This window comes from Bubalus kerabau, chromosome 15 (assembly GCF_029407905.1).
Source record: "Bubalus kerabau isolate K-KA32 ecotype Philippines breed swamp buffalo chromosome 15, PCC_UOA_SB_1v2, whole genome shotgun sequence".
In the NCBI taxonomy this organism is placed as follows: Eukaryota; Metazoa; Chordata; class Mammalia; order Artiodactyla; family Bovidae; genus Bubalus; species Bubalus kerabau.
The window spans coordinates 65,851,281-65,876,868 of NC_073638.1; the positions used below are offsets into that span (position 1 = coordinate 65,851,281).

Consider the following 25,588-nt stretch of genomic DNA (forward strand, 5'->3'; position numbering starts at 1 on the left):
TCTTTATTTGTTTTAATGCAAGTTACAAGCCACAATGAGGCGAGGCCACACATAAACTGATGCCCTCACTGATAAACACAGGTGGGGAAGCAGCCGTGTTTTGATTTCTCTGTCATCTGCTCATTTCATAAAATGGCTGCCGCCAGTGTTCCTGATCTGCCCGATAGTCCTCAAGCCAATCATGCCAACGCAGGCTTGATGTGTTTATTCACCGACTCGCTGAGCCTAGAGCGAGGGTGGCATAGTCTATTATAACACTGAAATTTGTATATCCCGTAAAGAAATGGCTCACAGCTGAATCATATGCAAATGTTTCTACTCTTTGCTTCTTGCAAGGCAGCTTAGCTGAAGTCATGCTCTGGAGCTCTTCATAAACTCGTGCCTTGGTGCTGCCCCGGTCCAGACTGGACCTTGGCCTGAGGTGCCTGGAAGCAGAGCAGGAGAAAACCAAGCTGGACAACTTCCTCAGAGCAAACTATTATTTTATAAGGATGAGTCACTTAACCACACGGCTAACTTCAAAGGTTCTGACTTTTATTTGAGGGCCAGGGGAAGAGCCAGGGGGAGAGACCAGCATATGAAGGTGAAGTTTCAGATCAAAAGATTTTAGTGCTGAGGCAGGTGGGTGATTCTACAGCTTGCCCCGCACGCACTGGGGACTAGAAGAGGCTGGAAGAAATTCGAGTGTTTTTTGCCTGTGGCTGCATATTCTTCCATACGATGATGGTCACATTTTTATTGAGGGGTTTTTTTTTGGCTGAGGTTCTTCCTTAAGATGGACGGAAGTCTAGCTTGGGTAAATGGTTGACATCTTAAAGAGAACATTTCCTCTTGGTGTAGCTGGTCTGGAGGTTCTTAATCTGGAATCCATGGACAGCTAAATGACCCACAAACTCCTGAAACTGTTACAGAATTTCATGAGTGTACACACATATGTGCCTTTTTCTGGGGAGAGGGTCCAAGGTTTCCAGTTTATTCTAAAGGTACTTCAATCTCCCAAAGTAATTGATTCTTGCATTACATGTGCTTGCAACCCCTAAGTAAGGATTGAGGCCAATAAGCTGAGAGACACTTACACTTGGGTTTTTCTGACTTCAACCCTGGCTCTGAAATAATGGCCCTGCACCACTCCTGGATGCCATTTGAAAATAAGCTTTGCTTGTGGCCTGCTGGGTAAATGCCACTCTTTGTCTGCAGAACAACGTGGCCCTGTCAGAGTGATGCATCACTTGGAAACCGGGGTGGGTGCCAACCTGTTGCAATATTGTCACATCCTGATGGGATGTCGCAACCTCACTGCGAAACCTACAGAGAGAGAGAGTGGAGTCTCCTTGCATTTTCTGTGAATTTGTTTTTCCAGGTTTCAGAGAAATCTGAGTCAGGTGCAAACCCTCCTGCTGACATTGTTGTAGTGGAGGTGGGGGGAGTTGGGGGGTGAGTGGAGGGTGGCGGTGCATTTAACCACCAGAAAAAGAGGTTTCTCTTCTAACCAGATCTTATTAAAACTCTTTCATCCATCCCACCACAACTTTCAAGCTGCTGGGAGCTCTGAGTTGTGACAGTCTGGGTGCTCAGATAGGTGAATGTGTCTATGCACGTTGGGAAATACAGAATCATCAAATTGGAATGACTTCTCCCCACTGACCTGAGTGTTGCAGAACTGAACCTGCTTCTTGGCAGGGAAGGCATTTATGAAATCTGTTATGTGGCACCATCTTTGTAAATGGCATAGAATAGTGCTTATGAGTAAAACCTCTGGATCCTGATAGCGCTTTCCTCATAGGGTTATTGTGTGAATCACATAAGGTGCTTCATGTAAAGTACTGATCACAGTGCCTGGTACATAGTAAGTGCTAAAGAAACAAGAGTTAGTCTACCATTTTCATTAGGATCTGATGATGTTCAAACCTTATTGAATAATGAACCACTCTTGACAATCTCGAATGCGTGGATCCTCTTCCTTTGCCAGCAGTGTTGGTCTGATTAAAATGCTCTTGAAAGCCACATGTGGGTCAGCAAACCCTAAGTGAGGGAACTCTGATGTAATGCCCACAGAAGAGATGTGATATACTGGTCCAATTTCTTATCGGGATTGGCTACCACTTACAAGCAGCTCTGTATTCAAGTTGGCAGATTTTTGATGGTGGGATTTTTTTTTTTTTTGGTAAGATCTGCTTTAGTTCTCCTGATACTGGACATGCCCACTGATATAAACACACACACACACACACACACAGAGGCACACACAAACACAGGCATACACACAGACACACACACACTGCTAAGTCATTTAGTTTTCTTTTTAACAAGTTTTATTTCACAAATTTGCCTCTGTCATTTTCTCTTGTTGATAATCTCAAGGGTCACCATAATGAGTCATTTGTTAAACTAATTTGTGTTTCCACAGTCCACTGTGGCCCTCTGTGCTGAGCTCAGGCCAGTCAATGGCACCTTTGTCTGGCTAATTAAAATGTAACTTTGCATGCCAAAAAAGGCACTCCTTTGGCTTAAAAGTCATCTTTCTTTGTTTTAAATGTTTACATTTTGGTATTTCATTAAAAAAAAAAAAAACTGATGACATAAATCCTTCAATGGCTTATCTCTCACAGAATAAAAACTAAAATCCTCAAAATATCCTATCAGGCCTTAGTGATCTGAACGTCACTGTTTCCCCTCTGCCCCTTGCTCACAGCCACACTGGCTTCCTTCTATTCTGTGCACATCAACCTCAGGGTCTTTGCACTTACTATTCTCAGGCACAGCAGGTTCTTCCACAAGTTCTCTGTGTGACTGTCTCCCTCACACCCTTCTGGTCCCCTTATCAGTTCTTCTGTGACCACCTTATATTTAATTGCAAATTATTCCCATTCCCACATGTCTACCCTTTTTTTCTTATCCTGAAATGTTTTCTCTGGAGCACTTATCATCTCTGCTCTGTTTTGATCATGACCAACTACATGAGCAGTGCCAGGCATGTAGTAGGTGTGTAATAAATCCTGGTGAAATGAATGGACAAATGAAGACGACAATTGTAGGAAACAGGGAAATGAAGCAGTTCTCGTTGTCTTCTCTTTAGCAGAGTCACCTGATATGAAAAAGGAGCAAGACCACCCCACCAAGCCCCACACCAAAAAGCACAGTAAGTTGGCTGGCTTTCAGTTGCCTCCTGGCCGTTCCTTTCGTTCAAGTGGAGGGTTGCTGGAGGCCGCCAGTTTTAAGGCAAACACTGCCTCTTCCTGCTGCCTGCATTTCTTCACCTCAGACTGGGTAGGGTGTGAAAAGAGAGGCATCACTTGCTGGCCAAGCAACCCCTCTGCAGTGGTTTCTCAAAGTAGAGTTTCAATGGATATTTCCTCCTCACTCTGTTCTATTTGTTCTAACACTGAGACCTCTGTGAATGGGAACTTTTTACAGACATGCGGTGGGCTATCTCCCTTTCTCCAGAAAAAAAAAAAAAAAAAAAAAGGGTGGGGTGAGGAGAAAGGTGGGAAGAAACAGCTGAGGTATATTCTTTTTTTCTTTTGCTGAATGTTGGCTTCTTTCTTTTGTTGAGTTACTGTTTCAAGAAATATTGTTTATTCTTAAGCATCAGCAGTGCTTTTGTGGAGCTATATTTCCCCCAATAATAAAATCTTATGAAAGCGTATGAAATATCAGAGATGTGGAGTTGGTGGGGAAAAGAGATCGAGGTGGTATAATCTGGAAACTGTAGTGGTTGGACATCTTTGCTATCTGCTACTCCACATCATCCTGAAGGACTGAAGGGACACAGCCTCGCTAATTGGGGCTTGGGGAGGGAGCTGTGCGTCACAAATCCAATGGGGATAGAATTGAACTTGGTTGCTAATGTCATTACAGTTGCTGTTTTATTTTCAGATTGACTCCCTCAACCCCCATGAGACCCCACCATAATATATTCTAGGCCTAAGAGTTCTAGAACCCTGTGCATTTGGCTGACACACAATTGTTGGGTTGCAGCTGTCCAATTGGTTGAGGTCCTATTAGTAAATAAAAGTGGTTGAGCATTGTTCTCCTGGGAAGTAACAAGTTGAAATGAGTCCCCAGGAATCTGTCAACCATATTTTGAAGATACTCCCACTAGCCTCGGTGATCTAGGACTGATTTTTTAAATTTGTTTTTTTTTATTGAAATTGATTTACAATGTTGTGTTAATTTCTGCTGTACAGCAAGGTGATTCAGTTATACATATATATATATATATATATGTGTACACACACATTCTTTTTTATTATTTTATTTATTTTTTTACCAGAGGATATTGCTTTATAATATTGTGGTGGTCTCTGCTGTACATCAACAGGAATCAGTCATATCTATATCTATATATATATATATATATATCCCCTCCCTCTGCATCCTTTTTAAAAATATTTTTTCCATTGTGGTTTATTTATAGGATATTGAATATAGGTCCCTGTCCCATACAGTAGGACCTTGTTGTTTATTCACTTTATCTATAACAGCTTACATCTGCTAACCCCAACCTCCCACTCCATCCATCCCCCAACCCCTTCCCCTTGACAACCACAAATCTGTTCTCTAGGTAAGACCTATTCTTTTGTCTTGGCTTTGCCGCTAATTTGCTTGTGTGACTTTGGTCAAGTCAGTTAAGTTATCCATGCTTCAGCTTTCTGACTTGTAAAATTAAAAAATTCTGCTAGTTCATTCTTAAACACTCAGTACTGGAGGTGCTGTGATGTGGTGTCATAAGTGGGTAGCAAGGTATTGAGTATTTCTTACTTGATGGAAGATGTTTCAACTCTAGGCTTCCTCGAGCTGTTCTTTGCTGTGACTTAAGCTGTGAATAAACTCTTCTTTTCCACTTGGCCTCAGATCCGAGAGGGACTCACTTATGGGAATTCATCCGCGACATCCTGCTAAACCCAGACAAGAATCCAGGGTTAATCAAGTGGGAAGACCGGTCTGAGGGCATCTTCAGGTTCTTGAAATCAGAGGCTGTGGCCCAGCTATGGGGGAAAAAGAAAAACAACAGCAGCATGACCTACGAAAAACTCAGCCGAGCCATGAGGTTAGGAGTTTCACGTCTCCGAACATGATAAGACCATGTGACCATTTGTTCCCGCAGCCATCTTAATTAGAACAGGCCCCTTACGCAATGTCTTTTGTTACAGATATTACTACAAAAGAGAAATTCTGGAACGTGTGGATGGACGAAGACTGGTATATAAATTTGGCAAGAATGCACGTGGATGGAGGGAAAATGAAAACTGAAGCTGCTGACACCCTTGAACATAAAGCTAAACAACCCCCCAAATGATAACCAACCATGAAGTTCCCGGACGTAAATATTTCAAAGACTACTTGTTTTCTGATATTTATGTACCACGAGGGGGAAAAAAATACATCTACTTCTAACAGGAAGAAGGAACATGACAGTTGATAAAATTATTTTGTTACTTTTGAAGTATGTCCTATATGGGGAACAAATGTACACAGTTTTCTGTGAAATATGACGCTGTGCCTGGTTGTGATTTTTGACTCTATTGTGAACTTCTTTTCTGCTGCAAGAAGGACAGAGTCTTGTGCTTCTTGTTAAGAGAAAGAAAAATAATCAGAGGGCATTAAATGTTTTTATATACAAAATGATTTAGGAAAAGGTGACGTGTCCTCCACACGTAAGCATTCACGTTGCCTCCTCAAGTGAGGTGGATGTGGTCGCCAGGATGAACTTCAGGGTCTCAGATTGATGGGATGAACCAGAAGGATGCTTGGGATGTTTACCTTGACCTTCAGGAGTGAGTGAGTGGAGACTGAGGACTTCCACAGTCCAGGGTGGACTGTAATCACTGCATAATCACATAACTTTCCTGTTTAAATCAGAGAAGAATAATGGTGCAGGGGGCTTTATACTCGTTCAGGAATGATTTACCTGGGATGAAGTCTATCTTCCCTCCTCCTTCTCGACTCATTGGTGAAAAACTTCAATTGCCACCTGTGCTTACTTTTGGTTATTCAAGAGAAGGTCTAGCCTTGGTTATTTTTATATTAATTGCTTAAAAAATAAGTGGGAAAAGGAGATGATGAGTTTTCTCTTGTATTCCCATTGTCTGTGGTTTCAAAATTGGCACAATTGACATTTTTGGCTGAATTTGTCTTCGTTGTGTATTATTTTGGCTGTAGTCTGTGTTTTGAGATGTTTAGCATATCTATGACCTCTACCTTCTATATGCCAATAGCACTGTGGTCATCAAAGTTGCGACAACCAAAAATGTCTCTAGACATTGCCAAATGTCCCCCAGGTTGGTTAGGTGGGAGGATTGCCCTTAACTGAGAACCACTGGTTTAGCCAGTCAAGATGAAGATGGTGATTTACTCTCAGAACAACAACAACAAAAATCCCTGGAGTGAAGACTTTAAAGTCAACTTATTTTTCATTTTTAAAATGTTGTGACAGTGAGTTTAAATCGCTAGAGGGACTTCTTTTCAGAACCCCAGATGAGAGCTAGAATCAGATAACTTAAACAAGGGCTAACAATACAACACATTTTCAGTAGAATGACAAAACAGAGAAAAAATGATATTGTGGAAGGAAACACAGAGGAGAGAGAGGGAGACCGACAGAGAGAGGTTAGTGCCAGGGAGACACATTTGCAGATATTGCTTCTTATAATCTTTCCTCTTTGGGATAACCTTCCTGTCGCATTTTAACTCATTCCAAAGTGAATGCTGTCTTGCCTAGATTTGGATCTAGAGGAATGTTAAAACAAACAAACAAAAAAAGACTTCCTTAGGAATAAAGGAAGAAGAAAGAAAGGATGGAAGAGAAAAACAGAAAGGAAGGATGGAAAGGAAGGAAGATGGAAGAGAAAAACAGAAAACTCAGTTCAGGAGCTGTGGCCAGGAAGGAGTTAGAGACTTTCCCCAGTATCTGTACTTTGACAATGCTGAGTAGCACCTCTAGAGGAGACCAAGTCATGCAGAAAGAAAAACAACTCAGTTGTACCTTCAGAAGGTCATTCATCTCACTAAGCTGTGCTCCAAGGTCACTGGCCATCATGGCTCTCATTAGAAGGACGATGAGCAGCACAAATCTGAGACATTCCCACAAGAAAGACAAACCTTGTTCTCCAAGCAAGGCTATAGAACTGAGGCTTTCCCAGCAGTTGACCATACTTTCCACAGAAGAGATTAAACTTCCAGATATTTGAATTAATGTAAACATGTGAATGTTTGCATGTCTGTGTATAGTTATTAAGAGACATCTGCTAATTTGCTCTCTGCTGTCCTCTGGCTTGGCCTGTTCATCATCTAAGCTGCCTGGATCATTCTCTGAGCTCTCCCTTCCTCAAAACTGTAAGTTTCTCCTGTTCCTCCAAATTGGTCTTGGCTCTTTCTTCACCCTCTCTGTTGAAGAGCAACCCCTGCTAGGTAGTGAGTCTGGGGTGTATTGACTGGAACACTGCAGATAATTAGCAGATTGTGTTATTTGTTGAAAGTGACGGTTTCTTGGCACCTGGTTCCTACTTAAATAGGTTGGCGTATTAAGTTCTCAGCATATATCTCTATTGTCTTGGCTTGAGTTTGATGCATTTTCTATGTGCTATTCGTGACTTGGAGAACTCAAGGTAATTGAGCCATGCCAACTTGGGGTGTGCACAGAATCTTTCCCACCCCAGTGTTGCAAGGGAGAGCAAAATCTCAGCAACAAGCCAGCAACAGGTGAAGCCCCCTTCTTTTGGCAACTCACAGCTTCTCACTTGAGAAGCTCTCATCTGAGCCAACACTCCTATGATCACTACACATGGCCTCCTTAAACCCCTCTTACACTAAAGGCTTGGGCTCTTATTTTATTTTTGCATGGGAACCTGAGGAAGGAAATGTATTGCTAAGACTTTACTAGATTCAGATCATCTGGGGCCTCTAGATAATTGACTTGATGAAACAAGCAAAGCCCTGACCCTCAACAACGTGCCTACAACTTCTGGAAGTTGCTTTCTGAGCAGCACAGACCAGGGCAGTGAGTTTTTCTTTGAAATTTGCTTGTTCTTTTTCTTTTTTTTTTTAAATTTAATTTTATTTTTAAACTTTACATAATTGTATTAGTTTTGCCAAATATCAAAATGAATCTGCCACAGGTATACATGTGTTTCCCATCCTGAACCCTCCTCCCTCTTCCCTCCCCATTCCATCCCTCTGGGTAGTCCCAGTGCTCCAGCCCCAAGCATCCAGTATCGTGCATCGAACCTGACTTGACAACTCGTTTCATACATGATATTTTGCATGTTTCAATGCCATTCTCCCAAATCTTCCCACCCTCTCCCTCTCTCACAGAGTCCATAAGACTGTTCTATACATCAGTGTCTCTTTTGCTGTCTCGTACACAGGGTTATTGTTACCATCTTTCTAATTTCCATATATATGCGTTAGTATACTGTATTGGTGTTTTTCTTTCTGGCTTACTTCACTCTGTATAATAGGCTCCAGTTTCATCCACCTCATTAGAACTGATTCAAATGTATTCTTTTTAATGGCTGAGTAATACTCCATTGTGTATATGTACCACAGCTTTCTTATCCATTCATCTGCTGATGGACATCTAGGTTGCTTCCATGTCCTGGCTATTATAAACAGTGCTGCGATGAACATTGGGGTACACGTGTCTCTTTCCCTTTTGGTTTCCTCAGTGTGTATGCCCAGCAGTGGGATTGCTGGATCGTAAGGCTTGTTCTTTTTCAAACTCTTCTCTCGCTAGACTGTAAGCTCTGTGAGGGCAGGGATGATATCTTAGCAATACTGTTTTTTCAATACCTACATGAGATAGGTCCTTAGTAACTAGATGTTGAGTTAATGAATAAATGTCTTCTGGAAGACTCCTCGGATTGGGAGCCCATATCCATAATTGTGATGTAAATTGTTTCTTTACTGGACAAAGAGCACAACAGTCAAAACTTCAAGGACTTACTATCTGTCAGATGAACATTTTACTATGAGGTTCTTTACTTTGCCTTCCTACCTGCGCTGAAATAAAACCAAAACAGGTTATTTGGTTCTGCAAATCAACCTATGTTGTGTGAGAATTCTGTCACCTCACTGGGAACTGTGAGAATTACCCAGTATATGAGAAGCCAGTCATGAACCTTGAACCTGTCTTAAACGATGAAGATTATGAATGTTTATATGATGTAAATTTCTATTTAAGTGTAAAGCAGTTCTAAGTTTTAGTATTTTGTGGTTGGTTTGTATTTTTTTTTTCTTTTTGAAAAATATTGAGGGATCTTTTGATAAGGTTAGTCATGCATGTTAGATTTTAGTTTTGCAAGTGTGTTGTTTTTCAAATGTATAAAATGTAGGAGAAGTTAAAATAGTAAGAGAAAAAGGCAGTTATATTATTCTTCTATAGTTAAAAAAAAAGTTTGTTGAGTGCCTACCTGTGTGCACAGCATGGAACCATCTTCAGGAGGAGTTTATCTAACTATATGGGGTGTAAGAGAAACTCCAGAGGAGCCCATGGAATGGCTACTTCCTGTGTGAAAGAAAGTACATGAGCTGAATTAGCCTCAGCATTGCTTCTCAGGATTCCATTTCTGGAATAAGAGAGAGAACATTGAATAAAAACATGTTGAGACTGGGTGTCGCAAACCACTGAAATGTGTAAGCCTTCATGAGTTTAGCTTAATTGGGATTAATCTTTCTGTAACTGTCTACCTAATTCTTGCTTTTCTTCCCATCTGGCTTCTGGGTTGACATTTTTTGGGGACGCAACCCTACTGCCGCTATTTTTTTAACAATCAGAAACCTTGCCCTTGAAACTGTGTTAAATTCAAACTGAGTATTTCTGTTTTATGAAAGAATTATTTTTTTCAAAATACAGGTTTTTTTGTTTGTTTGTTTGATGGGTCCCAGAAAACACTAATAAAAACTACAGAGACCAGCCTGTAACTGTGTGTTTCATGCTTCAACAAGCCATCCAAAACTGGGCTTAGGGGAATGCACTTAGTCTGTAGCAACACAACGTAGGCAGTTTCTGGATGTGTTTACTCAATAATCATTTACTGAGCATCTACTCCTACGGGCTGGGCATTGTCCTAGGCACTGAATTACGGCAGAGAATGAAAGAGACAAAAAAATTCTGCTCTCGTGACATTTATGTTCTATTGGATGCAAACAGACAAGAAACAAGATATTGACAAAGACAACATGGTGTATCAGAAGTGTAGTCAAGAGATGTAGAGCAAGGAGAGGAGTAGAGTATGCTGGAGTATGGGGGGGTGCTTGCAAGTTTTGGCAGGGTTAGGAAAGATGGAAGGAAAGGAACTGTGGAGATAGCTGGGGCGGAGAGGGGGAAGGGATGGCACCCTATTGGAGGCACCTCAAATGCAAAGTTCCTGAGGTTCTTGACACCTGTTCCTGAGATATCCAAAGAAAAGGAGGGTAGTCTGTTTGCAAGATAGACTCAGCAATAGTAGGAAATAATGTTAGAGCTTGGAGGCCGTGCTGAAGGCTCTAGTTTGAGTGAGATGGGGAGCCAGAGAGGAATGCCGTGCTCCTATGCTGGTTTGAAAGGGTCTTTCTAGCTGTTCTGTTAAGAATAAATTGCAGGAAGCCATTCAATGCTGAGTGTACATTCTTGGTGAAGGATGAAGAAAGGGAGGTGGAAAAGACCACTGTCACATCCAGCTTTCCAATACCACACTTAAAAATAGTTCCAGGCAGGACATGCGTTCTACCAGTTCATAGCACATTTCTCCTGGGGGTGCGGAGTCTGCAGTCCTTCAGTCACTTAAGTTCATAAGTCACAATGAAAATAACTTGGGGAAGAAGCAGTTGATCCCAGGAACTGGGATGTGTTCTTTGTATACATGATTGCATTTAATCTACTCGGCCCACTTTATATAATTTCCATTTTTTTCCCGTTATATATAAATATTATCTTCAATTTTCAACTGAAGGAAATGAAGGTCAGAAAGGTGAAGTGGCTTTCTTAAGGTCACATGCTGCTGCTGCTGCTAAGTCGCTTCAGTCGTGTCCGACTCTGTGCCACCCCATAGACGGCAGCCCACCAGGCTCCCCCGTCCCTGGGATTCTCCAGGCAAGAACACGGGAGTGGGTTGCCATTTCCTTCTCCAATGCATGAAAGTGAAAAGTCAAAGTGAAGTCGCTGAGTCGTGTCTGACTCCTAGCGACCCCCATGGACTGCAGCACCCCAGGTCCCTCTGTCCATGGGCTTTTCCAGGCAAGAGTACTGGAGTGGGGTGCCATTGCCTTCTCCACATAGTTAGTAGTAATTGGTGGAACTGGCATTGTTCACCCAGCTCTCTTTTTCCGAAAGTCCACATTCTTTTTTTTTGGCTGCACCAGGCAACTTGCAGGATCTTAGTTCCCTGACCAGGGACTTAACAGGGGCTGTGGCAGTGACAGCACCGGGTCCTTACCACTGGACCACCAGGGCATCCCCCAAAGTCCATACTCATAACCCTAATATGTCTCTAGTGTGTCGGAACACTCATGTCTTACACACACACACACACACACAGTTTTCATGGTTAAAGACATTGAGGAAATAATACTGAGTCAAATGATGTATTACAGAGTTATTCACTGTGGGATTTTCCAGAGCCTTTGTGTTATGAGGTGCATTGTGAATCTGTAAGAGAGGTAAAAAAGTGTTCCCAATTCTCCAAGCTTACTTGACAATGGAACTTTTTCATCAAAGAAGACTTCATGGAATCAGCACCCTTTGGAACACTGTTAGGGAAATGATGATCTTTTGAGATGACCTCTCTGAGCTACAAGAAGCAGTATTTTCATTTTCAGGCCAAATTAGTATGCTGATAATATTCAAGCACATCAAACTCGGCCCACTTTATATAAATTCCATTTTTCTCCAAGGAGGAGAAATTCCCTCATTGCCTTGGGAGTTATTTGCACTGACACTTTTCTCAGTAATCATGAAGATCTTGCAGAGTGTCTCCTCTTTGGGAAACAGGAACTCTCCTGAATTTTAACTCTTTAGAAATATCTGTCTGTCCAAAACTATAGGTGCTACCCACATGTGGTGATTAACATTTAAGTTCGTTAAAATTACATAAATGAAAATGTAGCTTGTTAATTGCACTACCATATGCGTAGTCACATATGGTTAAAGGTTTCTCTATTGGATAAACAGATATAGAACATTTCTATAATCAAAGAAAGTCCCAATGGACAGCACTGCTCTAGAATCTGACTTGGGAGGATGGGGTAAGGGTGGAAAGGGGCAAGGGTAGTGAGCAAAACTAATCAACAGTGAAATAAGATCCACTAAGCCTTAGAAACCAGAGGTGACCCTGAATTCTAGAGAACAAAAAATTAGTAAAGATCCAAAGCAAATATCTCTGTGTTTGCTGGAATGGTGACAGTTATCTACGAGTGCAAACAAGTTCCATGCTGTCAGTGGAGTCTTGGAGTGGGAGGAATTGAGTATGCTTATCTCCAAATCCCACAAATATTTTATAGTTCAGTTCAGTTCAGTCGCTCAGTTGTGTCTGACTCTTTGTGACCCCATGAACCGTAGCATGCTAGGCCTCCCTGTCCATCACCAACTCCCGGAGTTCACTCAAACCCACGTCCATCAAGTCGGCGATGCCATACAACCACCTCATCCTCTGTCGTCCCCTTCTCCTCCTGCTCTCAATCTTTCCCAACATCAGGGGCTTTTCAAATGAGTCAGCTCTTTGCATGAGGTGGCCAAAGTATTAGTGTTTCAGCTTCAACATCTGTTCTTCCAAAGAATACCCAGGACTGATCTCCTTTAGGATGGACTGGTTGGATCTCCTTGCAGTCCAAGGGACTCTCAAGAATCTTCTCCAACACCACAGTTCAAAAGCATCAATTCTTTGGTGCTCAGCTGTCTTTATAGTCCAACTCTCACATCCATATATGACCACTGGAAAAACCATAGCCTTGACTAGACGGACCTTTGTTGACAAAGTAATGCCTCTGCTTTTGAATATGCTGTCTAGGTTGGTCATAACTTTTCTTCCAAGGAGTAAGCATCTTTTAATTTCATGGCTGCAATCACCATCTGCAGTGATTTTGGAGCCCAGAGAAATAAAGTCAGCCACTGTTTCCCCATCTATAATGTGAATGTTCCAAGAATGTGGCTCTCTGGTTGAAAATTTGGTATTGAGGAGATATCACTGAAATGGGAAGGGAAACGAAACATCCAAAATAGGAATAGCTGATATTGCCACTGTCAGCTATAAATGCCATGAATACCATTTTCTTCCTACTTTTCAAGACCAACTTCTTGAGTGAGTAGTTGGCCAATGGTGGTGGTGGTTTAGTCACTCAGTTGTGACCCCATGCACTGTAGCCCGCCAGGCTCCTCTGTCCATAGGATTTCCCAGGCAAGAATACTGGAGTGGGTTGCCATTTCCTTCTCCAGGAGATCTTCCTGATCCAGGGATTGAACCTGTGTTTCTTGCCTTAGCAGGCAGATTCTTAACTGTTGAGCCGCTAGGGAAGCCCAGTTGACCTATAGACTCTTATTTCCTTATGTCTCAAATCTCTTCTGTTAACCCATAATCTGGCCCCTGTTCATATCAAGTCACTGAAAATGCCCCCTGAAGGTCATAGTCAAACTCATCTATACCTCTGGGACTTGGTTTCAGTTGTTCCCTTCACCTAAAATACACTTTTGATGGCCTTGTGGTTGGTAGATTCCTAAAGCCACCTTTGTTAATCACTTGAGCTTCAGGTCCTCACCCACCTTCTCCATGACTTGCTATTGTACTATCCTAATTTTATCTTCTTTTTAGAACTATCACTGCTTGAAATTACATTTTTAGGACATTAGGTTACTCTTACAGTATTTATATTCCCTGCTAGAATGGAAGCTTCAAGAGAGCAGGTATCTTGTCCACCACATTCACCAACATATTCCTAGCATTAGGATGTGCCTAACATATGTATCTGGCTCAATGAATATTTGTTTAATAAATGAAGGACTTTTTTTGTTTTCGAATTCCAAGACCTTTCTTTTGACTTCATGGTTTTTGATATTGCAGACCTCCCTCTCTACTTTGGAAAAGATCCATTTCCTTTGCTGCAACAGTTTTCTTCTCTTGCTTTCCTCATTCTTCAGTTCTTACTCTTCCCATCCTTCTAACGACATGTGTTCCCCAAGATAAAATCCTTAGCCCTTACCCTCGTCTCTTTACATTCTCACCCTCAAAGCTTAGGCTCTTGAAAGCTCAGTTTAGAGACTTTGTGATGATATGAAGGATGAACAGGCTATTTTCTTTCTGGTCCTGGCTTCAACTCTAACTGGCTGGAGACTGCGGTCATGTCATTTAACTTCTCCATTCTTTAGTTTCTTACTCTCCTAAATGGAAATACACACTTAATTCCCAGCAGTGTTGTGGGAATGGAGTGGACAGAATCTAATATTTATGGAGGGTTTATACAGATAGGCACTGTGCTAAACACTTTGCATTTGTTTATTTATTTGTTTCTTTAAATCTTTGCCCATGAGATAAGTTCACTGTTATTTCCATCTCGTAGTTGAGGAAACTGAGGCTTAGAGAGGCAAAGAATCTTACCTGACTTCACCCTGCTGGTGTGTGGCAGAGCTGAGATTTGAACTTTTGCCTGAGTGGTAAAGAACTCACCTGCTAATGCAGGCTGATGTAAGAGATGCCAGTTTGATCCCTGGGTCAGAAAGATGCCCTGGAGTAGGAAATGGCAATCCACTCCATTTTTTTGCCTGGAGAATCCCATGGACAGAAGAACCTAGCATGCTGCAGTTCATAGGGTCGTGAAGAGTGGGATGCAGCTGAAGCCACCCAGCATGCACGCACACGCTGGCTGAGTCCAGAGCTGGTGTCTCAGTCCTGATGCTCTATTGCCTCTCTTGGAGAGTGCTATGAAAAGAATTAACCACTAAGCAATGTAAACGAATTATTACTAAATTTGTGACGACTCTAAGATAGGTATTTAAGGTCTTTAGTCTGGGAACCCAATGATCTCTAGCCAACACGGTTGTTTTCAAGCCATTTTGCCTTGTGTTAAAGTCATACTTGATCATTCCTAGCCAGAGATGATGATTCAAAGAGTATTCAGTGTCTGATCTGCCTTAAGATCTCAGTCCCAGAGATGCTTGGAGCTGGAAGATCATTTGGTTCAAACTGCCATCAGAAACCCCGGAGGAGGAAATGGCAACCCACTGCAGCACTCTTGCCTAGAAAATCCCATGGAAAAAGGAGCCTGGCAGGCTACAGTCCATGGGGTTGCAAAGTATTGGACATGACAGAGCAACTGAGCATGCGAGCACACACACCATAATAAAAGTGCAGAGAACTTAATATACAGATCCAAGGTGGTCACCCAGGCTCTTAACTAAGAGCAGAAGCCAGTTTCCCAGTTTTTCTGTTCACAAATCTTTTCATGCAAATGTGAGCTTTCCTGATTGTGGATTCTACCATCCTCCGCAACATGGAGATATCCTTTACAAAGTTTTTTCTCCTGACCTCCATGGTAATGCCATGTGACCTTCTTATGCTGACCCTTTGAATCTTATACTGGTTCTTCAACATCACCTCCCCTCTGGGTCCCAGATAGGTTCAGTAGGACAAATTGCACATCTTGGATATCAGTAGAAGAGCAGATGTGGAACCAGAGGAACAAAGTCAGAGCTGCTAAAATGTGATGAATGCAGAGATCCCTAGCACTGGGAAGGAAGGAATATAAGAGATTATGAAATCTGGTAAAAATTTCATTAATCACCAGCTCTCTGACTTCGCACCTTGGCATCATTGTGTATGTGTGTGTGCTGAGGCACATGTGGGCACGTATATGAGCCTGCCCTCCTCTCTCTCACTCTCTGTATTGCTTTCAGAGTCCCTGTTTCTTTCCCATACCTTCTCTTCCTCTTGCTCACCAATCCCTTTCAGACTCCTTCCCTCTCCAAACCTGTCTTTCCAGGTTGCTGAAAGACGGAGAGCTGACAAGACGACAGTTCCAGTCCAGGGCCCGGAATGGTGCCATGTCTCTGAAAGCCTCAGTGGTGACAATAACAAATGGTATTTACCCAAGAGTTATTAACACATCAACTGTTCTCCCCTTGACTATTTAGTCTTGTCATTCAGCACTAATGGACTTTTCCAATGGCAAACAGAGAGACAAAAAGGAAAGCAAACAGTGGATTCACACTTGATAGAGCCAGTGATCCCTGCTAAAGCTGTGAAAACAGAGGCGATCTCTTCATTTTGACCTGAGGACACGCCTCACCTGAGTGGGGAGGGAGACACAGGATTCTGGGCTTGTGATGGACTCTCCGCTGAGGTGTCCTGTGAGAGGGAAAACAAGAAGTAAAGAACGTGGTGGCTGTGTGGTACTGGGGGAAAAGGGCTTCCCACAGTCAACAATCTTCAGCTCCATATGGATCTCCATGGCATCCCGGGTGCCATGCACTGCAGTAGAGGCTGCCACAGTCTTGCTGCTTAAGACACAGTACAAGGCAAGGTCAAGGACTGGTCCAAGTTCACACAGCAGGTTAGTGTATGAGCCCCTTGACTTCCTGTTATTACACCACTGTTCTGCATCCACCATTGATGTTCATTCTTTCTTGAGAAAAGAGATATCTTTAAGTCACTGAGACTGGAAAACAGGCTAGTAGAATAAAAAGTATAGGCTTCTGAATGGGAATAATCCAAGTTCCAAATCTCATACCTTCACTGACCAGCTGGGTGACCTAGGTGACCAATGACTTAACCTCTAAACCTCAGCTTCCTCATGAACAAGCAGGTGTTCTAAGCTGGTGCTTATAATTTCTGGGGGAGAGAGCCAATTAACCAGCATGTTACATGGCAAAGCAATCCATAATAGGGACTTGCTGGAAGACAGGACCTGGGTTCCAGGCATGGCTCCATTACTAACTGGCCATGGGCCTTTAGGCAAGTTTCTTAAATGCTCTTGCTTTGGTTTCTTCATTTGTAAGTCAACAGGTTGGACTAGATCATGTCTGAGGTTGTCCCAAATAGAAAGTTTCAAGAATTTACGAAATTAAGTTTGAATGTAATCTGAAATATATTTAAGTATTTATGATTCTGCCCTGGGAAGCATTGGTGAACTAAGGTAAACGTGGAATTATCTCTGATGGTTTTGTAAGGCTGTGGAAGTGAGGGGAGTCGAGACAAAAGCCGCAGAGCCTGGATCCTTGGACACATGTGGTCAACTCCAGGGAAAGCTGCCCTTCAGTATCTAAGAACCATATCTCCATCTGGGAAAGCAGCTCCTGGGAATATGACTTAAGGGTAACAGTGAGGGCTGATATTTATGGAGTGCTTACTCTGATAGGGAGCGTACCATGCACTTTACTTATATGATCTCATTTAACTCTATGAAGTAGGTAAATAGCATTGTTACCATCTTTCCCTTGGGAGGAGGAAGTGGAGACTTCGTATGATTAAACAGTTTGCCCGGGTAGCAGAATTGGAACTTGAACACAGCTCCCAAGCAATGACATTTCTACTGCATGAACCCTTAAGCGGCTAGAGGAAGAATATCCTGAAATTTAAACAGCTGAGCAAAGTCCCTTCTTTGGTTGAGTAGGCTTTCTTAGAAACAGGAAGTCAAATTTTGCCAAAAATGCAAAATTAAACAGTTTCCTGGGGCATTGAGTGTAATTTGAAACTCAAAACTCATGATAGATATCATCTTTTCTTGAGGTTAATTGGTCCCTGTAATGCTAACGGTAGAAAATTCTGAAAGAGATGGGAATACCAGACCACCTGACCTGCCTCTTGAGAAACCTATATGCAGGTCGGGAAGCAACAGTTAGAACTGGACATGGAACAACAGACTGGTTCCAAATTGGGAAAGGAGTACGTCAAGGCTGTATATTGTCACCCTGCTTATTTAACTTATATGCAGAGTACATCATGAGAAATGCTGGGCTGGATGAAGCACAAGCTGGAATCAAGATTGATGGGAGAAATATCAATAACCTCATGTATGCAGAAGACACCACCCTTATGGCAGAAAGCAAAGAGGAACTAAAGAGCCTCTTGATGGAAGTGAAAGAGGAGAGTGAAAAAGCTGACTTAAAACTCAACATTCATAAAACTAAAATCATGGCATCTGGTCCCATCACTTCATGGCAAATAGATGGGGAAAAAATGGAAATCGTGACAGACTTTACTTTCTTGGGCTCCAAAATGACTACAGATGGTGACTGCAGCCATGAAATTGTTGCTTGCTCCTTGGAAGAAAAGCTATGACAAACCTAGACAGCATAAAAAGCAGAGACATTACTTTGTCAACAAAGGTCCGTCTAGTCAAGGCTATGGTTTTTCCAGTGGTCATGTAGGGATGTGAGATTTGGACTATAAAGAAAGCTGAGCACCAAAGAATTGATGCTTTTGAACTGTGTTGTTGGAGAAGACTCTTGAGAGTCCCTTGGACGGCAAGGAGATCCAACCAGTCCATCCTAAAGGAGATCAGTCCTGGGTGTTCATTGGAAGGACTGATGTTGAAGCTGAACCTCCAATATTTTGGCCACCTGATGCGAAGAGCTGACTCATTTGAAAAGACCCTGATTCTGGAAAAGATTGAGGGCAGGAGGAGAAGGGGATGACAGGATGAGATGGTTAGATGGAATCACTGATTCAATGAACAGGAGTTTGGGTAAACTCTAGGAGTTGGTGATGGACAGGGAGGCCTGGCGTGCTGCTGTTCATGGGGTCGCAAAGAGTCGGACACGACTGAGTGACTGAACTGAACTGAACTCAATGCTAATGGTGGAACCACAGATTGGACTTCCAGGGAGCTGCTACAGCAGGAATGCATTGCATGTCTACAAATAGCATCGGTCTCAGAGAGTATGTATATAACGTGCGAGTGCTGCAGAGTAAGGGATATGGATGATGGAGAAGAAAGAAATAATTTCTGGTCCTGACAGTCAGCTAAGTCTTCACAGAACAGTGGAATTTAAACTATATCTGATCACTATTTGAAAAAAGAAGTATGGAAAAACATGAAGGAAAAAAAAACAACTCAAATCCTACCACTCCAAATAATCCTGTACACATTTGGTGGATGTCATTCCAGGCTTCTAGACTAATAAAAAGATAGATGAATTAAGGGCTGGGACTTGGGAGGTTGGAGGATTTTGGTGAAAGCATGATTTCACACTGTGAAAACTTACATATAAACTTTATTAATGGACGAGCTATTCAGTAAAAAAAAGAAAAAAGAATAGGTTATATAGATGGAATTATTTTATATTATTTTTTATAATTTTAGTTATTTTTTGGCTACACCAAGGCAAATACTGAAAGGAATTCTTCGGGGACAAAAAAATTATTTCAGTCTGGAAAGAGCTGAAAAGTCTAGTCCTTTGCTCTGTCTCTGGGAACACAAAACCCCCTGCTTTCAAGTAGTTTGGAGCCCAAAGATAATCCGTGTAATGTCTGCACATTGCATAGAGTGAACACTCAATAAATGCAATGAAGGGGTGCTTGGTCACTATATTTTATCTAAAATATTTGCCTTTCTGGTCTCACTGGATGAAGAATAGTAGAAAAATGTCTTTGTTCTGGTACATAAAGTCTTGGAATTCTACCATATCTAAGTTGGGAGGGTGATGGTCTGGTTCACTGCTTTGGTGTTTTTCCTGCTCGGACAAGAACTGGAGGAGGGATTCCCAGGATTCAGGACGCCAAGCTGCTGCGCTGTCATCTTTCGCCAGGCTGGGACGAGTTTGGAAATTTTTCCTCTGTGTGTGTGTGTGGTTGTACGTACACTGGACTAAGATCTTCCGGGGCAGACGCTAGTCGTACTCCTTGTTCCATCTTGGTGCCACACAGTTCTGGGCACGTGGCAAATGTTGAATGAAGGCAAGGATGTGGATTTTAAACATATTATTTATTTATTTATTTGGCTGCCCTGGGTCTTAGTGGTGGCACACTGGGTCTTCGACCTTCGTTGAGGCATGCCGGGTTTTTAGTTGAGGCATTCTGGATCTCTCCGCAGCAGCATGCGGACTCTTGGTGCAGCTCTCAGAATCTAGTTCCCTGACAAAGAGTCGAACCTGGGTGCCCTGTGTTGGGAAGTCTTGGCCACTGGACCACTAGGGAAGTCTCAGGACGTGCATTTTTTGAGGTTTTGTGATTATATATGCTTTTTTTAAAGGTATATTTTCTTTATTCATTTTAACCCATAAAAATTTCTTCTTCCTTTCATGAAAAATAAAATAAGCAAAACCTGATTGGTGATCCAAGAGCTAACAGTTGTTTCCTTTCTTTTCTGTGTCTTTTACTGTTTGAGGTCATTTTCACCAATTATTCCATTTTCTCTCAACAACCTTCTCAGGTTGGGATCAGAGCTCCATTTTCCATGGGACAAAACATGCTCAGAAGGATGATATTTCTTGCTCAAATCATACATAGGTTAAAGAAGAGAGATGTGATGAGAACCTAGTTCTATCTGATTTCAAAGCCCCATGCACTTTGCACTGCCCATATTGTCTCCATCCATGTACAGAGGGCATGGTCCTTTGTTCCCCAGATGCATGGCCTTCTTCCTCACATTAAGAGGTGCGTATGTCAGAGTTCCTTGGAGGAGGTGAGGCTCTGGCCCTTCCATTCATTTTCATCAGAGTGGTTTCACTTTTGTTGACTTCACACTTCAAACTTTCCTATAAAATTGCATTTGAGCAAAGTGTTCCAAAGCAAAATCAAACCAAATCAAACTGGAACAGACAAACCAGTCTACTGACCTTGAGATCAGGAAACCTCTAAGGTTTCTCCTATAAAAACCCAGTTCAGTTCTCTCCTTCTTAGCCACCAGTCTTCAGTCTCAGAGAGGCTCCTGCAATGCAGAGGATGGAGCCAGCCGGCATGGCATTTGCTTCCCTCCTGCTGTGCTGTTTAGGGCTCAGCACAATTTCCCCTGTGAAAGAGGGAACTCTGGCAACATTACACTGAGACTATCCAGTGACTCACAACTTTCACTAGCTGACCTATGAGCTACTATGTCCTAATGGTTAAAAGCACAGGCTTTGGACTCAGATATATCGACTTTAAATCCTGATTTCTACTGATAGTCAGCTTTTTGTCTATGACCAAGTTCCTTTATCCACTCAGCCTCCATATCCTCAATGGTAGTGTTAGTCACTCAGTCATGTCCAACTCTTTGCAATCCCATAGACTGTAGTCCACAAGGCTCCTCTGTCCATGGAATTTTCCAGGCAAGAATGCTAGAGTGGATTGCCATTCCCTTCTCCAGGGGATCTTCCCAACCCAGGGATTATACCTGAGTCTCCCACATTGCAAGCAGATTCTTTACTGTCTGAGCCACCAGGAAAGCCCAGAGACTTTGATTATAAGCAATTTATAAAGTCATTGGAAAGATGAAAGGGGACTGTATATAAAGTGCCCAAAGCTACCATTAATTGAACACTTACTATAGGCCACTTGCTCTGGCCAGTGTTGTAGACAGTACCTTACTGCGTCTTCACACCAACCTTGTGAAGGGACATGTTTGGCCTGTGACTGGCTACACGGGAAGCAGTCAGTAAGTGGGAGCTGCCGTTGTATGGCTGTTGCTGTTACAGTGAGAGGGTCCTGGGTCAGCAGTACCAGGTGACTGCAGAGAGCACCCACACGTGACGGTGCTGGGCTGGACCCTCCCACGTGCCGCCTCTACCTGCTTCACTGGCTGCAGAGGAGGGCAGCAGCACAGAACGCAGGGCTTTTCTCAGTGAGTTCTGCCTGTTGGATTTTCTCCTCTCTCGGCCCTAAGAATTTGTGCTCCCCTCCTCAACTTCAGTTCTGACTAGGCCTCCACCAGTTGGCATTGACTGGCAAGAAGGCAAAAAGAATTTTCAGAAAAATGCATTTGATTTTATTTTTGTAAGTAATTATTTTCCACATTGCATGGCATCTGGGATCGTAGTTCCCCAAACAGGGATCAAACCCAAACCCTTGCATTAGAAACACAGAGTTTCAACCACTAGACCACCAGGGAAATTCCTTGATTTTAAACAGGCAACTAACTAGACTCGAGTCCCAGTTCTCCCACTTTCCAGGCAGAAAATGGAGGTCTGTCATTCATTCACCATTGATGTGGGAGACCTTTGGCAAATCATAGAATCTCTCCTAGCCTAAATTTCCACAGAATGGATAAGGAATGAAACATTTATTGAGCACTTCCTATATGCCAGAAGATTCATGTAAACTCTCTGAATTATCTCAACACCCTGGAATTACTGCCACCAGCTTACAGATGACAAAACTGACACTCAGGGAAATTAAGAGACTCACCCAAGATCATACCATCATTAGGTGAGAGAAGCAGAACTTGAATGCAGGCTTTCTGAAACCAAGTCATAAGTTTTCTCTGCCATTCCAACCAGCAGTTCCAAAGGCCATCCAAGAACCCCCTCTCTGGGCACATCAAAGACAATATCTCTTCTTCAGTCTTTTCATAGGGAAACATCTCTCTGCCAGCTACCCAAGGCACCTGGGGACAGGTGCCTGCAGCCTTTCAGTGGAATTTCAAGAGCTGTCTTATCTCCACCTGCAGGCCGCCGATCACTCTGCCTTTTGCAGGTAACTTGGAATAATATGAGCCTCTGGTCTTTTCCTGAGATTTTTTTTCTTCTCTGAATCTACAAGCTTGGGACAAATGTAGCTTTGGTCTCTGTAAACAAACAGTGACACAGCTATATGACTCACTTACCAGTCATTTCCAGTGGCTTTCCACATCATGGGCATGGCATGGCCCTGACCACCTGTTCTCATCTCCTGGGAAACTGGCTCCAGGACACGTCTGGGAGGACTAGTCTAGTTCACGCATGAGGCAGAGTGGGCTGTGCCGTCCTGGTAGAAGAGGTCTGAAGAGGTGAGGCACAAAGTCTGAGAGTGAGGGGAAATTTATGGCTTTGCTAGGAAGGGAAGAGGTTTTCTTTTTGCTAGAAGAAATGGATCACTGGGCAACCAACTGATTTAACATCTGCCAAGAGCCAGGTGCCTGGAATATAAAAAGGGATGAGCTCACAGGACCTTAGAGGTAAAACCAAGCTTGGAGCACAGTGCCTGACCAGCACAACTGGTAGGACATGCAATTGTAGGACTGCTTAGGAAAATCTGGAATCCTGCCAGAGGCTTACGGACATGAAAGTCTGCTGGTAAGCCTATGGTCTTTTGGTAAAAGAAAATGAAGGTGTTGCAGTTGAAAGGTCCTTCTTTCCAAATTTCCTTTCCCAAAAACTGGCCTCCTAAAATTCCACCTTGATTTTTTCTTTTTTGTCTTTAGCCTGAAGTTTTGACCTAGTGATCAAATATGTTAATAGTTAATGTATAAATATCCTGGGGGGGAATAACGCATGAGACCGAAGACAGGCTTTACCAGTTTGTGCTATTTCAATTGATCAGAAGGAAAGAGCTGGACTATTGTTATAAGGCTTGTAAATATCAGGTATTAATAGAATTCAGGGTGAGAATCGCAGGAGGCTTTGTTTAATCAGCAATGTCCTCAGGCTAGAATAAGAAGTGGTGGACTGATGCTTTGTAGCCACATTGAGGGTGCATTTGTTTCCTCATTCAATGGTGGTACCCAAGTATGAAAAAAGCACCTAGGAATAAATCATAAAAGTAATCAAATACCTTTTTCCCATTAAAATTAATTTTATAGAGAAGTTAGGAAGCCAGGAAAATACAAAAGGAAAAAAAAGAAAAAATAACCCATAGTTTTACCTACCAAATGTGTGTTATATATGTTAACACATATGTGAAAATTTTGATATATTTCTTTGCAGTATTTTTCCTATATATTACTTAAAAAATATAGTTGAGATTATAGTAATGTTATCTCTTGCTTTTTCATTACATTATACCATGAGTACATACTATATTATTTACAACTTTTGGAGATTGCCTGGTGGCTCAGATGGTAAAGAATCTGCCAGCAATGCAGGAGACCCAAGTTCAACCTCTGGGTCAGGAAGATCCTCTGGAGAAGGCAATACTATTCCAGTATTCTTGCTGAAGAATTCCATGGACAGAAGAGCCTGGCTGGCTATAGTCCATGGCATCACAAAGAATCAGACATGACTGAGCATGCTAACTCTGTGAACACATTCTATATTCTTACAAACTTTTCATTCATCCTAAAATTTCTAATATATTTTAAGTATCAATGGCCTATATGTACTAGTTCAGTTCAGTTCAGTTGCTTGTCGTGTCCTACTCTTTGCAACCCCATGAACTGCAGCACGCCAGGTTTCCCTGTCCATCACCAACTCCCAGAACTCGCTCAAATTCATGACCATTGAGTTGGTGATGCCATCCAACCATCTCATCCTCTGTTGTCCCCTTCTCCTCCTGCCTTCAATCTTTCCCAGCATCAGGGTCTTTTCAAATCAGTCAGTTCTTTGCATGAGGTGACCAAAGTTTTGGAGCTTCAGCTTCAGCATCAGTCCTTCCAATGAATATTCAGGGTTGATTTCCTTTAGGATTGACTGGTTTGATCTCCTTGCTGTCCAAGGGACTCTCAAGAGTCTTCTCCAACACCACAGTTCAAAAGCATCAATTCTTTGGCACTTTCTTTATAGTCCAACTCTCACATCCATACATGACCACTGGAAAAACCATAGCCTTGACTAGAAGGACCTTTGTTGACAAAGTAATGTCTCTGCTTTTTATGCTGTCTAGGTTTGTCATAGCTTTTCTTCCAAGGAGCAAGCAACAATTTCATGGCTGCAGTCACCATCTGTAGTCATTTTGGAGCCCAAGAAAGTAAAGTCTGTCACGATTTCCATTTTTTCCCCATCTATTTGCCATGAAGTGATGGGACCAGATGCCATGATCTTAGTTTTCTGAATGTTGAGTTTTAAGTCAGCTTTTTCACTCTCCTCTTTCACTTCCATCAAGAGGCTCTTTAGTTCCTCTTTGCTTTCTGCCATAAGGGTGGTGTCTTCTGCATATATGAGGTTATTGATATTTCTCCCAGCAAACTTGATTCCAGCTTGTGCTTCTTCCAGCCAAGCGTTTCTCATGATGTACTCTGCATATAAGTTAAATAAGCAGGGTGACAATATACAGCCTTGACGTACTCCTTTCCCACTTTGGAACCAGTCCATTGTTTCATTATGTTCTACACACCATGCTGAACACCGTGTTTTCTTCTCCTTTAATCTCTACACAGACTTCTCAGTGGACCCTATTACTGTTTTCTTATTACAAATGCTGACACTGAGGCTTAGAGAGGTTAGTTCATGTGTTCACAGATGCATAGCTAGAAGTAGAAGGGTTGGGACATACACCCCAGCTTTCCAGACTGCTGTATTGTTTTTTTTAAGGACTCCATTATGTCATAGTTAAATTGACGGTGTTTTTCTTACTTAATGATACATAAAATAATGGAGTATCTTACACAATTAACACAGATGAAATTAAGTAGTGCTATGCCAATTACTTATGATCCCTCTACAAATCTCTATGTCCTCATCCAACCAGTTTTGAAAAAATATTTTTCCCTGCATGACCTCCCACTGTCAGCCAAAACCATTCTGAATTCCTAAAGAATTGGTAGAGGTGTGGAATTTGTTAAATAATGCTTGCAA

The 25,588-nt window shown here is 42.3% G+C and overlaps 1 protein-coding gene across 4 annotated transcripts in view; it reads left to right on the forward strand.

Moving 5' to 3' along the window:
* EHF (ETS homologous factor) overlaps positions 1-9,901 on the forward strand; it is a 34,955-nt gene extending 25,054 nt beyond the window's left edge. For 3 of the 4 annotated variants that reach the window (XM_055549299.1, XM_055549300.1, XM_055549301.1), the window contains exons 7-9: positions 3,077-3,139; positions 4,855-5,050; positions 5,154-9,901. In XM_055549299.1, the coding sequence (XP_055405274.1) occupies positions 3,077-3,139; positions 4,855-5,050; positions 5,154-5,253 (359 nt within the window). In that variant the 3' untranslated portion in view covers positions 5,254-9,901. The remainder of the gene's footprint in view (positions 1-3,076; positions 3,140-4,854; positions 5,051-5,153) is intronic. The other variant, XM_055549302.1, reaches the window with a different exon arrangement.
* Positions 9,902-25,588: the final 15,687 nt, after the last annotated feature.